At 37.5% G+C, this 14,009-nt stretch overlaps 1 protein-coding gene across 2 annotated transcripts; it reads right to left on the bottom strand.

Annotated features, from left to right (window-relative positions):
- Positions 1 to 7,318: 7,318 nt before the first annotated feature.
- On the bottom strand, positions 7,319 to 9,327 carry LOC106345695. 2 transcript variants are annotated; one of them, XM_022720521.2, is made up of 5 exons: positions 9,083 to 9,327; positions 8,499 to 8,813; positions 8,204 to 8,408; positions 7,764 to 7,992; positions 7,319 to 7,644 (listed from the first exon to the last, which is right to left on the bottom strand). In XM_022720521.2, the coding sequence occupies exons 1-5, from the start codon at positions 9,179 to 9,181 to the stop codon at positions 7,422 to 7,424; spliced, it is 1,071 nt and encodes a 356-aa protein (XP_022576242.2). In that variant the 5' UTR covers positions 9,182 to 9,327; the 3' UTR covers positions 7,319 to 7,421. The 2 variants fall into 2 exon arrangements, with proteins under 2 accessions (XP_022576242.2, XP_022576245.2); XM_022720524.2 differs by having other exon boundaries at positions 8,499 to 8,810; positions 9,083 to 9,314.
- Positions 9,328 to 14,009: the final 4,682 nt, after the last annotated feature.

Raw genomic sequence — 14,009 nt, 5'->3', positions numbered from 1 at the left:
GTCTCAAGCCCGTGGATGCCTCCAGTTTGCTCTCACTGCAAGGAAATTGGACACAGCATCAAGCGGTGCCCCTCTGCTCCAATCACGTGTGTTAACTGCAAATCAACTACTCATTCTACTGAAGCTTGTACTCGATCAGGAGGACAAGGGAACAAGAAAAGAAACAGACCGAGACGTCCTCGTTCTCATTCAAACCGACCAAACCATTCCCGTAATGGTGAACCTCCTAAACACACAACCACTCCCGGAAAGCAGGATCATGCTCCAGGCCCCGACAAAGGAAAGGGAATTTTTAATGCTGCTCCCTCAGCTGCGAAAGACTCTATTCCCAACCACAGTGCTAAGACTGCTATGCACACTGCTCAAGCTGAATCTAGCAAGGCCCATGATCCTCTATCGGTATCAGAGGCAGAGTCTGACTCCTCGGATATTCAATCTTCCGAGTCTGATGTTGAGGAAGGACAATACATCCCAGTCAAAACAAGGCACAGGGCCAGAAATGGTCGGGACAGAGGTCCCAAAATCAACTAATCCTTTTTTAATGTGTATAGAAATTTTTTGTTGGAACGTGCGAGGTTTTAATAAATCATCGCATCGTAGCGGATTTAAATACTGGTCTAGGAAGAATAATCACCTATTTGGGAGTTTGATAGAAACTCATGTTCAGCAGAGGAAGCAACAGAAGTTCTTGAACAAGTTGTTGCCTGGCTGGCTGTTTGATAATAACTACTCCTTCTCGGAATTAGGAAAAATCTGGATTATGTGGCATCCTAGCGTCAAAGTGGATGTTTTCTACAAGTCCTTGCAGATGATAGCGTGTGAGGTTCAGTTTCCTGACTCTCCCTCTCCTCTGGTTATCTCTTTTGTCTATGCCTCCACGGATGAATCTGTAAGGAGACACCTTTGGAATGATTTAACTTCTCTCTCGGCTGATCAGCGTCTGTTAGGAAAGCCTTGGGCTGTTCTTGGTGATTTTAATCAAGTCCTGCGCCCTGAAGAAAACTCGGCTGCGTCCAGTCTGAATGTTGATCTTCCTACACGTCTGTTTGCTGACTCCCTGATCCAATCGGGACTCGCAGACCTTTCTTTCAGAGGATCTTCTAGCACTTGGTGGAATAAGCGGAAGTCTGAACCTATAGCTAAAAAGCTGGACAGGGTTTTAGTGAATGAGGACTGGCTCCTGCGTTACCCTTTGTCTTTAGCGTTTTTTGGTGCGCCGGTTTTTTCTGATCATGCTTCAATGTCTCTATCTACGCAATCTGGTGATCCAAGGAAAAAGAAGCCTTTCCGTTTCTACAATTATTTGCTGCAAAACGATGGTTTCCTTCCTCTAGTCGCAAGTCACTGGTTCTCTTTTCAAGTCTCTGGATCTTTTATGTTTCGTGTTGCAAGGAAGCTCAAGACACTTAAGCGCAATATAAGGGACTTCAGTAAAACAAATTACTCTGACATCGAGATGAGGGTCAAGGAAGCCTCGGAGGCTCTGGCTGCAGCGCAAGTGCTCACTTTGAGCAACCCCTCCATCGTGAATGCCGAAAGGGAGCTTGCGCTCCAAGAGAAATGGCTCACTCTATCTGCTGCTGAGGAAACATTTTTCTTTCAAAGATCCAGAGTCACCTGGCTCCAAGTTGGTGACCGTAACACCCCCTATTTCCAGCGAATGGCTAATGCAAGGCAAGCTTCTAATCACATTCATTATCTGGAAGATGCGAGTGGAAATCGGTTTGAGTCTCAGAGCGAAATTCAAAACCATTGTGTGGAGTACTTCTCAGAGCTCTTGGGAAAGCCTGTGGATCCACCCCTGTTTATTCAAGAGGATATCTCTGGTCTACTTGAGTTCACTTGCTCAATAGCTCAGCAGGACTCCTTGGTTGCTCCATTCACCAACGAAGATATCCGGGCGGCCTTCTTCTCCTTGCCCCGCAACAAAGCAAGTGGCCCAGATGGTTATACTTCAGAGTTTTTCACCTATACTTGGTCAGTGCTCGGAGGTGAAGTAACAGCAGCAGTAGCGGAGTTCTTCAGCTCAGGACAGTTGCTAAAACAATTAAATGCAACAAATCTTGTTCTCATCCCAAAGATCCCGAATGCTTCCAAGACCACAGATTTTCGCCCTATATCTTGCTTGAACACGATTTACAAGGTGATTTCTAAGCTTTTATCAGACAGGCTAAAAGGAATTCTATCTATTGCAATTGGCCACTCTCAGTCAGCTTTCCTTCCGGGGCGTCTTCTATCTGAAAATGTCCTTCTTGCGACAGAGATCATTCACGGTTACAACAAGAATGGAGTTGACCCTAGTGGTATGTTGAAGGTTGATTTGAGAAAGGCATTTGATAGCATCAGATGGGATTTTGTCATTGCAGCACTCAGAGCCATCGGCATCCCTGACAAGTTTGTCAAGTGGATTTTCACATGTATAAGCACTGCATCCTTCTCTATATCGGTTAACGGACACACGGGAGGATACTTTAGAAGTACTCAAGGTCTGCGGCAAGGAGATCCACTGTCTCCCTATCTCTTCGTGCTTGCAATGGAAGTTTTTTCGGGTCTCTTGCGCTCCCGATATAACTCTGGCTACATCAGATACCACCCTCATACCGAGGATTTGGGAATATCGCATCTTATGTTCGCAGATGATGTCATGATCTTTTTTGATGGTGGATCCTCTTCCCTTCATGGTATTAACGAGACTCTTGATGATTTTGCTGGATGGTCTGGCCTTCATATGAATAGAGATAAGACACAATTGTTCCATGCGGGTTTGAATGCTGAAGAAACCAATGCGCTTTCAGCCTACGGTTTCTCAAATGGCTCATTACCTATCCGTTACCTTGGTCTTCCTCTAATGCACCGGAAACTGAAGATATCAGAATACTCTCCACTGCTAGACAAGCTCAATGCGAGATTCAACTCATGGGCCACTAAATCTCTCTCTTTTGCCGGACGTGCGCTGCTGCTAAAAACAGTAATAACAGGTCTAGTTAATTTCTGGATCTCCACTTTTGCTCTTCCAAAAGGGTGTATCTCCCGGATTGAATCTCTCTGCTCTAAGTTTCTCTGGTCTGGATGCACCGATAGACGTTCCAATGCCAAGGTTTCTTGGAGAACTGTGTGTTTACCAAAGGAAGAGGGGGGACTAGGACTCAGAAGTTTCAAACGCTGGAACACCACTCTGCTCCTGCGTCTGGTCTGGCTCCTCTTCTCAGGCAGTGACTCGCTTTGGGTGGCTTGGCATAAGAGATATAACTGTCAATCTTCGTATCAGTTCTGGTCTCAACAGGAATCTGTTTCACAATCTTGGAACTGGCGGTGTTTGCTTAGACTAAGAGACTTGGCCTCAAAATTCCTATTCAGTAATGTTAAAAATGGTATTTCAACAAGCTTTTGGTTTGACAGCTGGACTGCATATGGCCCTCTTGTTGATGTTTTTGGTACAGATGGGACTAGAAGGCTTAGGATAAGAATTGATGCGTCTGTTGCAGATGCATGTAACTCCAGCGGATGGCGACTTCCTCACCCAAGATCGGATCAAGAAGTAAACCTCCACACGTACTTATCAGCCATGTCGTTGCCTTCTCAGGAGACTGGACCGGATTCGTTCAGCTGGTCCATTAACGGCGTGCTAAGCGACACTTATTCCTCTTCCAAAACGTGGGAGGTATTAAGACCTCGTGGTAGTATCCAAGCGTATGCTAAATTCATATGGTTTAGTGGAGCAACACCTAAGCATGCCTTCCACATGTGGGTCACAAATATGAACAGACTTCCTACTCGCTCTAGACTGTATTCTTGGGGTATGCAGGTTGCTCAACACTGCTGCATCTGCTCTGCCCATGAAGAAACACGTGACCACTTACTGTTGTCTTGTTCATACGCTTTAGTAATCTGGTCTGAAGTCCGGCGCCGTCTACATTGCCATGTGCCAAATTTCAATTCATGGTCAGACCTTATGCACTGGACCTGTGCGTCTGTCCCAAGAGCACCATCTGTTTTGAAGATGCTTGTCATTCAAGCGCTTACTTACTCCATTTGGCAGCAAAGAAACAACATGTTACACAATCAGAACTTGGTACCTGCACTGGCTCTCTTCAAAGACATCAATAGACAGGTTATAAACTCCATCTCTGCACTGAGGAAACGGAAGAAATTCAGAGACCTCATGACTCTTTGGCTCATCTAAGCTTCAGCGCTAGTCAAAGTTTGATATGGGCTTCGTCGAACCCCAACTCTTATGTCTTTTATCACTATCCTGTTTTTTACGTTCTTTTTTTGCCAGGATTGTGATTGTATAGATTAGCTACATTGTAGTGAACTCTTTTATCTCTAATGATATTAACATATTTAGCAAAAAAAAAAAAAAATGTTTATCGCTGGGTCCTTAGTGGATTTTTAAGCAAAATAACTCATTTAATTAAATCAAAACAAAATAAAACTGGGTTTAACGATCCTTAACTAAGGGTTTTTTTGGGACTGATTTTAAGGTGGATTTTTCCACCACGTGTCAGCAAGAAAGGGCACAAGAATTTTTTTTTTCTTTTTTTTTTCTTTTCTCTCTTTTGTTTCCTTGTCTTCTCCGTGGAAAGTCTTCTCAACTCTCCGGACGGCACTGAATTCTCCAAGAACAGCTTGCTAGCTTCTAAATCTGATTCATACGACGATGATAATGGTTTTGTCTCTCGTCTTCCCTATCTCAGTTTGTCTTAGAATTGCTAAATTCTCTGTATTTACTCTGTTCTTGGCTAAAGTCTTATCTTTTTGCTCTGTTCATGGCTAAAGTCTTTGTATTTACTCTATTCTTGGCTAAAGTCTCTGTCTCTACTCTGTTCTTGGCTAAAGTCTCTGTCTTTGCTCTGTTCTTGACTAAAGCTTTTCTCTTTTTGCTTTGTTCGTGCTTTATCTTCTGCTCCAAGTTACAATTGAAGCCTTTTAATCGAATTTAACTTGGCTAGAGTTGTCTTTGCTCTGATATTAGCTAAATCTTGTCTCTTTTTGCTCTGTTCTTGTTAGTGTTGGCTTCAACAACTGACATAGGAGTAGCCACACTGTCGGTTTTGGACCTAAGCGATACTCAAGCCTCGAGACATCGGTCTGAAGGTCTTACGAGAGAAACCAATCAACAGAAACCTCAGCAACTGATCAAGGCTGAATTGAGTATGGCTCTGAGGCCACAAGAAGATGAAAATCTTGATTATGACAGTAACGCTAGCTCATCAAGCTTCGAGTTTCACGGTGGTGTTCGTGGAGAGCGTTCGAATCAGAACCATGTCTCAAGGCTTAGGTGATGCTTCCATTCAACTCATTTGGGACAATGGCAATGGCTAGAGAAGTGAGAGTTCTTTCTCTTATTTTCTTTCTTCACAATTGAATATATATATATATATGTATGTATGTATATATATATATATATATGTTCTAATTATATGTAATGCAAAACATGAGTTTGAGAATGACTCGGGATCGAGCCAAGTGTTTTGGCTGCTGAAAGAGAGTGAGCTGACGCCAAGCAGTTCCAACATCTTGGACGGTCGTTACGCTGTCTTCGGTTACGTTACCGACTTAGATGTTGAGATTTTGTCATTGTTTGGTTGTCGATTGATTACTAGTTATGTTTGGTTGTTGATTGATTTCGTCATTGTTTGGTTGTCAACATAGATGATCCTTGTTTGCATTACCTTTTAGTAGTCAACTAGGTAGTTTTGGACTAGCTTTTTGTTTGATTTGTTTGTTCAAGTTTTAGAGATCCTATCTATTGATAACTTTTATGTGTGTAATACTTCTCATTTGGATTGAAGAAAGTTTCATTTTGTAACGTTCAAGCTTTGGAGATGATTTCAAAGTCTCATTCAAGCTTTGTATTCACAAAGTTTCATTTTTTTTAAGAACTCTTAGCTAAGAAATTCTCATTGGACCACTCAAAATGGAAGTTTCTTACCTAAAGTTCTTAGGTTACTTTTATTAATCAGGGTGATAGGGATAAACATGAAGTGAAGAGGATGGACCTTGTAATACAGGGCTTTTGAAGCTCGTTATAGGCTCAGACCAAACGACTCACACTAGTCCTTTCACGTAGCGAACACGTGGCAACCAAGTTTCAAAACGATCAAAAAACAAAAAAAAGTCCATAAAAATTGCTTTTTTTTTTCTTCTTCCTCTGACTGAAACCAACTCAGATCGTTCCTCTTCGCCTCCGGGACGGTCTATTCGCTCTTTTGATTGAATGGTATGTTGAAAAGTTTCGATTTTCATATCAATTCGTGGTTGATTTTGCATGAGCTCCCATTTTGTTTCAAAGTTGTGAAATTCTATCCGATTTGGTGAATTTAACCACTCAATGTTTCTGGGTTTCGAGATTGCTGAATCCTATTGAGTTTTGTTGTTGTTGTTGTTGTTCTGTGTTTGTTGTGCCTTTGACTCGATTCAGTTAGAGAAGTTAGTTCATATGTTTCATCACTAACGATTAGATTCCGAATAGGAAACTGAAGACATGCAATTCAAAATCTGACAGTAGGAGTCAGAACACTAGTGCAAGTTCTTTTGTGGAAGAAGCTGGAGACAGACCACCACCATCTAGTAGAGATGGAAATGGTAACAAAGAGACACAAGTCACAACCTCTCCCCAATCAGGTGCATTGAATGACTTGTCGTCTCCCGTCGCTTAAGCTTTGCTGATTTGCTTACCTGTTGTGTTGTTACTGTGTTTCTACATGCAGCTGGTGATTACAGTGAAAAAAGTCAAGAACTTGTGGATCCTTGCATTACAACACCTCAACTTGTTAGCCACACAGTTGTATAATCTTTGATCTAGCTGATAAAATTTCAATAATTTTATGATAACACAAGAACCAGTTTACGTGAATGCTAAACAGTACCAGGCGATTCTGAGGCGAAGGCAGGCTCGTGCCAAGGCAGAGTTAGAGAAGAGAAATGCTTGTCGTACTCAGTCCCCAACATCATCTAGCTCTGATCAGCCTGAAGCTTGGAATGATAAGAATAGAACACAATCCAAGGAGATGCAGAGCACAGCTTGTAAGAGAAGGGAAGAAGCAGACTGCTCAGGTCAGCAATGGAACATCATTTCCTTAAATCATCCTTCTCAAGCTCGTCTAGCAATCAAGTGACATTGTCTAGAGGCAACTCATTCTTGGCTTTCTCTTTGTTGGCTTTTTTTGCTACTTGTGCTCTTTTCTTTTGCTACTCTCTTTAGTAAACATTTCTTAGCAAGTGATAGAGGTTTGCCTCCCAAGACTTTGAATCCAAAACTATGTGATTAAATAACTAAATACAAGAGTGTGCCAAAGTGATAAGAGTAATGGAATACCACAAAATCTTTCAAGACTTCCTTATAAAAAACTATCCTCGTCTTGGTCACACAGGCTGACTTATTGTTACAATGAAATTTCGTTTCTCTATATATATTTTTATGTTTTTATATTAGAGTTGGTCCAGTCTTCAGCTTCCTCCTCGCTTTGTGTTTCGTCTACGTCAGCTTCTTCAGTATGGTCGGGACTTGCTGCATCTGAGGAGTTGTTAGCGGCCTCTGTGATGTTCACCGGTGGCTGATTCTCCATCAAACCAGAGAGTGCTAGCTTTGGGGACCACTCAAGGACATCATCAATGATGTTGGACATCCTTCTTTGGTACCTGTATGCACAAAAGGTCATCACAAGTCAACAAACCGGAGAACTCATATCAATTAAAGAGAACAACCTTCTCCTGAGGAGAGAGTCCATTAGTTATGTACTGGTTTTAAGTTAGTATACCTAGCTCGAGCAGCCTCATCAGGGGCATGGCGCCTGAGAAGCATGACAACAACAACAGCCACAACTGTGTAGAAAAGTCGAGATGTCCACTTGGGCGGTTCTTCCTCGTCTTTCTTTGGCCAGAAACGGAACAGTTCCTTCAATGTGGCTTCCTCCGCAAGAATGTTGGGGAAGAACCAGACACGCTTTCCAAGAAGAATCCACATAGCACCGAAAGCAACTGCTCTCACTGCACCATTCAACGTAATAAACAAAAGACTAGTTTCAGTACAAGCCAAGTTAAAACTATTGCCTAGCAGTGCTTAGTGGTAATTCACTGTTCTTCCAATTCTCAAAAGTACAAAAGAACTAGTTTTAGAGCCAATAAAGAGCCAGCCAACACACTCAGAAAGTGACTCTCTATGGTGGAAACTCCAACAGATTATAAATGTAGAGCTTACCGAAAAGCAAGGAGAGAATCATCAAAAGAATGCCGGCACATGAGTAGAGAACAATGAGCTTGCAACGGTGTGGGTAGACAGGAAACAAACAGATTGCAAGAGTCAACACAGGCCAGAAGAAGGACAAAAGCGTTTGCCAGAGTGGATGCCGTTTCTCAAACGTCCATGCAAAAAAGGCATCAGTCTCAGAGAAAGCTTGATCTTCCTGCATTAGAAAAGAGTAAAAAAAAGAATCAAAACCTCAAAACATTTGAGCTTAGCAAATGAACCAACAACCAACAGCAAAACAGCTTACACGGAAAATCTCAAGATGAGCAGGCCAAGTAGAGAGCTTTTTCTTCCCGGGACGGAGGGTTTTGGTAACACGATCACAGCGAACCAAAAGGTTCTTCTCCAACAACACATTGGCGATATCTTCAGTGTCGAGGTCTTTATCTTCTTCTAGAACCTCTTTACACTCGGGGTTGTTCTTAATGAAGTTGACGAAATCTTTGCCTCTGAAGTACTCTACACGCGCTTGCTCCATAACAGCCCATCTTGATTCCAACCCCTTGTGGTCTCTAACTTTCTCAGCAAACATCTGAAACAAATCCTTCTTCACACCTTTCTTCTAGTCAACCACCACAAAAAAAAGAAAGATCAATTCGCATTACAAAGGCTAAAGACTCAAACTTTCAACATGCAAGTGAACAAAATTAACATTCCCACAGGTAAAATGTTCTGAGAAGACAAAACATAACAATGATGTGTACACACAGACATATATACAATTTATGGTAAATTGTGTAATCACAGGTTTACGCTCTATCAGAGAGACTGAAACAGATCAAACAAAGGCCTAAGAAACAAAAGAACGAGAGAAGAGAGGAGCAAACCAACCCTTGGTGGAGCATCAGAACCGGAATCTCTAGCGGCGGTGGATGCAGATCCCGATGATCGTTTAACCCTTTTCTTCTCGGCTCCGACCGGCCTCTTCATCTCTCTCTTCTCCCGAGACGAAACTTGAGAGTTTTTTCGATTTTGTCTTACAGATCCAAAAGTTTTTTTTTTTGTTTTGTTTTGTTATAGCAAAAAAAAAAAAAAATCTCTGGTTTGGTGTAAACCCGTCGAATTGTCGAAGACAGACCGGAAAATGGATTAACACGATTCCATCTCCTGTGTTTGACTATATAAATATTTATACAAATAGTCAAAACAGATTTTTCACGATTCATGTTTGACTAATTATAGTTCTAGTATAAATCTTAACAACTATCAGTTAGAGGATTTCAGATTTTGCATTTATGTTATATTGAATTTTTTTTCTATGAACTTAGGCGGACTTGAAGTGCTCTCTTTTAGGTCTGAAGATGATTGCAGTTCAGAGACTAAGAATTATGGCAATGGAAACCCACACATGTGTTTCCTTGTTTGATCATGAGATATTGAAACGTTGGATGACAAACCAGGAATGATAGTAAAGCACATATGGTTGATCACTGTGTTCAACTGCTATCTAATGTTTTGTGGATGTGTTTTTTTTTGTTTGTCTTAGCCATGAAATATAAATTTGAGAATAAACCCGACAACATGAAAAAGAGAAATGAAAACGTGAGAAAAAAGTAATGTTTTACCTTATCGTCATATTCAAAATGACTTGCAAGAACTGTTATGCGGTCCATCAGCACAATTCTTGCATCAACAAAGTTCCTCATCATACTAGTACTAGTTAGAAAATGTCTTGGTGACATGTTGATAAGCTCATAAATGTCTGGATTGGACACATAAAGAGTCCCGATGTAGGTTTAGTGTCAACTTCAGAAGTTAGTGACATATGTTGGGTGATAGTGCTAATTAAGTCCTTTGACTTCTTGTTGACATCTGATACCCAACATATGTCACGAATCTCTGAAGTTGGTACTAAACCTACATCGGAACTATTTATGTGTACAATCCAGACATATGTCACTAACCTCTGAAGTTGGCACTAAACCTACATCGGGACTTTTTATGTGTCCAATCCAGATTAGATGTCGATCAGATGGTAAAGGTGAATATTTCAGTTAAAAGTTGGTTTGGTTTGATTTGGTTTTGTTAATTCGGTTCTAAGAAACTTTTTACTGAAATTAGTTTGGTTTTGTGTTGGGATCAGTTTTAGTTTGGTTTGGTTTGAGTTTAGTTCAATTCAATAGGTTTGGTTTCTAATTTGGTTTCATTTCGGTTAAAATATAAAAGATGCAATTCAATAATTTTGAATCATATCTTCAAACATAATACAATGATCGTAGATTTCCTTAATGTAGAAAGTTATGTTTCTTTTTGTCGTAAAACATGTTTTCATTGTTGTTTGTGTTTTTTCTATTCATATAAAAAGTAATATAAAACTATGTCTAGTTGTTTATGTTGAATGATTAATTATCTTAATTTTATTGTTATTAGTACATATAATTTTCATGGTCGAGTTTTGTGCATATAGTTAGCCTAATTAAACACAATTTGAGTCTTCAGTTCAGTTTGATTTTGGATTGATAAAAAGATTAACTAAACGATTGAGATATATACATCAATTTAGTTTAGGTCGGTTTGGTTTTGATTGGTTTGATTTGGTTTCTTTTTCCAATCTTACCGGATGGACACAAATTAGAGGTTAGCCATTTTTTTAAAAAATTATCGGGATATGCTAATTTACTGTTTCTTTTCTCTTCGATTATGGTTGTATTGTGTGTTATTAAATGTTAATTTTGTTAACATCATATATTTTTTGTTGATGAAAATACACATGTGAAATACCGATGGTCACATATTGCGCATCCAACAGATAATTTTGATATTTGCCTCACAACAAGACGTTATTACTTTCTGCGAGTTGGAACAAAGTTTTGATGAACAAATCGACGACTGTATTCCCGAGATTCTAGTTCAACCGAAGCTTCCCCTTATTTGATAATATGAAAAACTCTTGTCAGTTCATTTAGTTTGTATGATTTTCACGTATTAGTGTATTTTGTGCTTCATTTAGATTTTATTTATCATATAACTACAATAATGCTTGTTTAAAGGTTTGGTGTGTTTTTGTTTTCACGTTTGGATCTGAATTTGTTGTGTTTTTCTCGATTGTTTACCGATTAATTATGATAACCATAAATTTGGTTGTATTTTGATGGAACCTTTACTACTGTAATATACCATGTGAGACCATTTTTTTTAATAGAATAAATGTTTAAAATAAAAGTTAATACAATTAAATATTTCATCTGTTTTAATTTAAACGGTGTTTTAAGAAAAAAATTGTTTAATTGATATTCTCAAATTTCTATGTATTAACTAAATGTAATTGATGTTTATGATTTCATGATTTTTTATTAGTTGAATCAATTGTAATAATTGTTGTTTCTAGAAAAACAAGATAAAGTGCAGATGTAGTATTTGTTAATAAAAATATGCATTTAATGCATTACAAGTAAAGGTAATTTTTTAAAATACTATTTTAAGTTTTTGTCACCAAAAAAAAATTCATAAGAAAAAAATGATCAAAAGATGTTTTATTAAAGAAACAAAAAAACATCTACCCTTTACTTTTATAGATATATAAATGAAAATAAATCATAAAAATAAATTAAAAATACAAATAAATATAATTTTATAGTTTTGAATTATATTTTTTCAAATTCGAATTTTTTAATATTTTCGAAATTTTTCGAATTTTTTTTTTAAGTCATTTTTGGAAAACAAATTAAATTTTTTTTTATAAACCTTTTTTTTTAAACAGTTAGGACGAGGATATGTGGATGATTTAGGCCAATGGTACTACAAAAGATATGACACAATATGAGAAGTAGTCCACTGTTTCAGACAAAACACAGAAATGCAAGCTTGGATTACGAGAGGGAACTCTTACGATCGAAGGAAGAGGAAACTTGAAGATTTTGACAAAAGAAGAGAAGACGAAGATGATGAAGAATGTGACTTTTGGTCCCGAGTTGAAAGAGGGCTATGGGACATCGTTGAAAACGGAGTATCGCCAGATCCATCAAATATTCCAGTGTTAGAGGCGACCATTCAAGCTCAATATCTTGCAACATGGAGATATTTTGTGGGTGGAGACATGAAAGCGCTCCGAATAATGCAACCGTCTCTACCTGATTGGATATTCAGAGAGACAATGGAGTCTGCTTCCGCCAAAAAACTTTGGGATCTGCTAGAATACCTTTAGATAACTACCTTACGTAGGTGTCATACGAATAGAGTGATATTTCTAATGTTTTGATAAAATAAATGTTATATCTATACTATTAAAAGGGAATCACTCCTAAAAAATCTACTTAAACAAGGTTGTTGGACCTATTTATTTTCAACTTAATATATTATAATAACCAAAATATAATTTAACTCAATTATAGGAACAAACGAATATCCTTATCCTATTACAGTTAATCAAACCAACGTTTATACGTTAGCAACAAATGATGTTTGCAAAACTATGTCTTCCAACTTCTTTCATCAGCTTCATAACAAAACTATGTGAGACGTCGATAGATTTACGTTTTGAATGTTTTTTATCTCGATATATGTTGACTCCATAATACTACAATCTGAATTTGTTGACTATTATATAGTCACAGTCCTAACTATGTTGTCAAATGTTAAACCATCATCATCTTAAGGGTTGGGTTTGTTGCGAGAGTCATAGCTAACCATTTAACCAACAGGTTAACTTTTGAAAACGTGTAGTTCAAAACATTTAAGTAAATTACACAAAAAACTGTATTATCAAATATTCTGCAGTCAAGAGAATATACATTTTATTCTGATATCTAATAAATACATTAAATAAATAAACATATATATACTTTTTATTTTGATATCTAAGCAAATATCTTACTAGACAACTTATGAGAAAACCACTTTACACAATTTCTCAAATAATTTGTAAAGAAAACATCCTATAATTATAGAAATATATTATAAGATTTTTCCAATTTATGCAGATTACGACATATAATTAAAATGCAACAAGATTGAAAATAATAAGTATTTAATATATAATGCACACATTGAAATTAACTTCTGAATTTAAACAATAGCAATTTAAAACAAATTAGATTAGATATCGATCAAACTTCGAGTTTTAGCGTTTTTGGGATTTTAAGATAATGGATATCTCTTAAAATCCAAACCAGATAAAATATCGCATCACCAAGTTATCAATTCAACCGCGGGTCCAGTTTGAGTTTAAAAACACTGATTTAAATGCGTAATGCTTTAAATAGACAAAATTCTTACAAAATGTTTTAAATGGAAAAATCGACAATTAATATATTTACTACATTTAAATAATGAAAACACATTGTTCTTTAGCATATAATATCTATACTATTAAATCACACATATCATCTTTAAATCTATTTCGAATAAAAAAACAAATGATAAAACATAAAACCTCAATTGTTAAGATTTGAAACAAAAATAATGGTAGTTTTAAACTAATTTTGAATTAATAAGTAAAAAAAATGCACGCTTTCTAAGAAAAGTTGGAAACCGGCTAATATGCAAAAAAAAAAAGAAATGAGTCAAATTCAGTTTTTGTTTGATTATGGTTTTTCGGATAATTACGGATTTAGAAATAAAAATATCGGATAATTTGGGGTTTCCATTTTAAATATAGGACAGTTCGGATAAAAATATCGGACAATCAGGACAATTTTTAATCTTTTGACTAAAAACTGATTAGGTAATTTGTTTTTTTTTTTGGGTAATTCGGTTTGTAAATAGTATTTTCAGATATTTGGTTATTTATAAATTAAATATAATTAATATTTTTAAGTAT

This window comes from Brassica napus, chromosome A1 (assembly GCF_020379485.1).
Source record: "Brassica napus cultivar Da-Ae chromosome A1, Da-Ae, whole genome shotgun sequence".
NCBI classification, from domain to species: domain Eukaryota; kingdom Viridiplantae; phylum Streptophyta; class Magnoliopsida; order Brassicales; family Brassicaceae; genus Brassica; species Brassica napus.
This window is presented reverse-complemented; position numbering and strand designations above follow the sequence as displayed.

Bases quoted from the DNA above. Each gene is read 5' to 3' on its own strand.
- LOC106345695 (XM_022720521.2), bottom strand. From the start codon at position 9,181: ATGAAGAGGCCGGTCGGAGCCGAGAAGAAAAGGGTTAAACGATCATCG. The intron at 8,409-8,498 runs GTAAGCTGTTTT...TTTCTAATGCAG, and splicing joins CTCATCTTGAGATTTTCCGT to GAAGATCAAGCTTTCTCTGA. The intron at 7,645-7,763 runs GTATACTAACTT...TTGTGCATACAG, and splicing joins GATGAGGCTGCTCGAGCTAG to GTACCAAAGAAGGATGTCCA.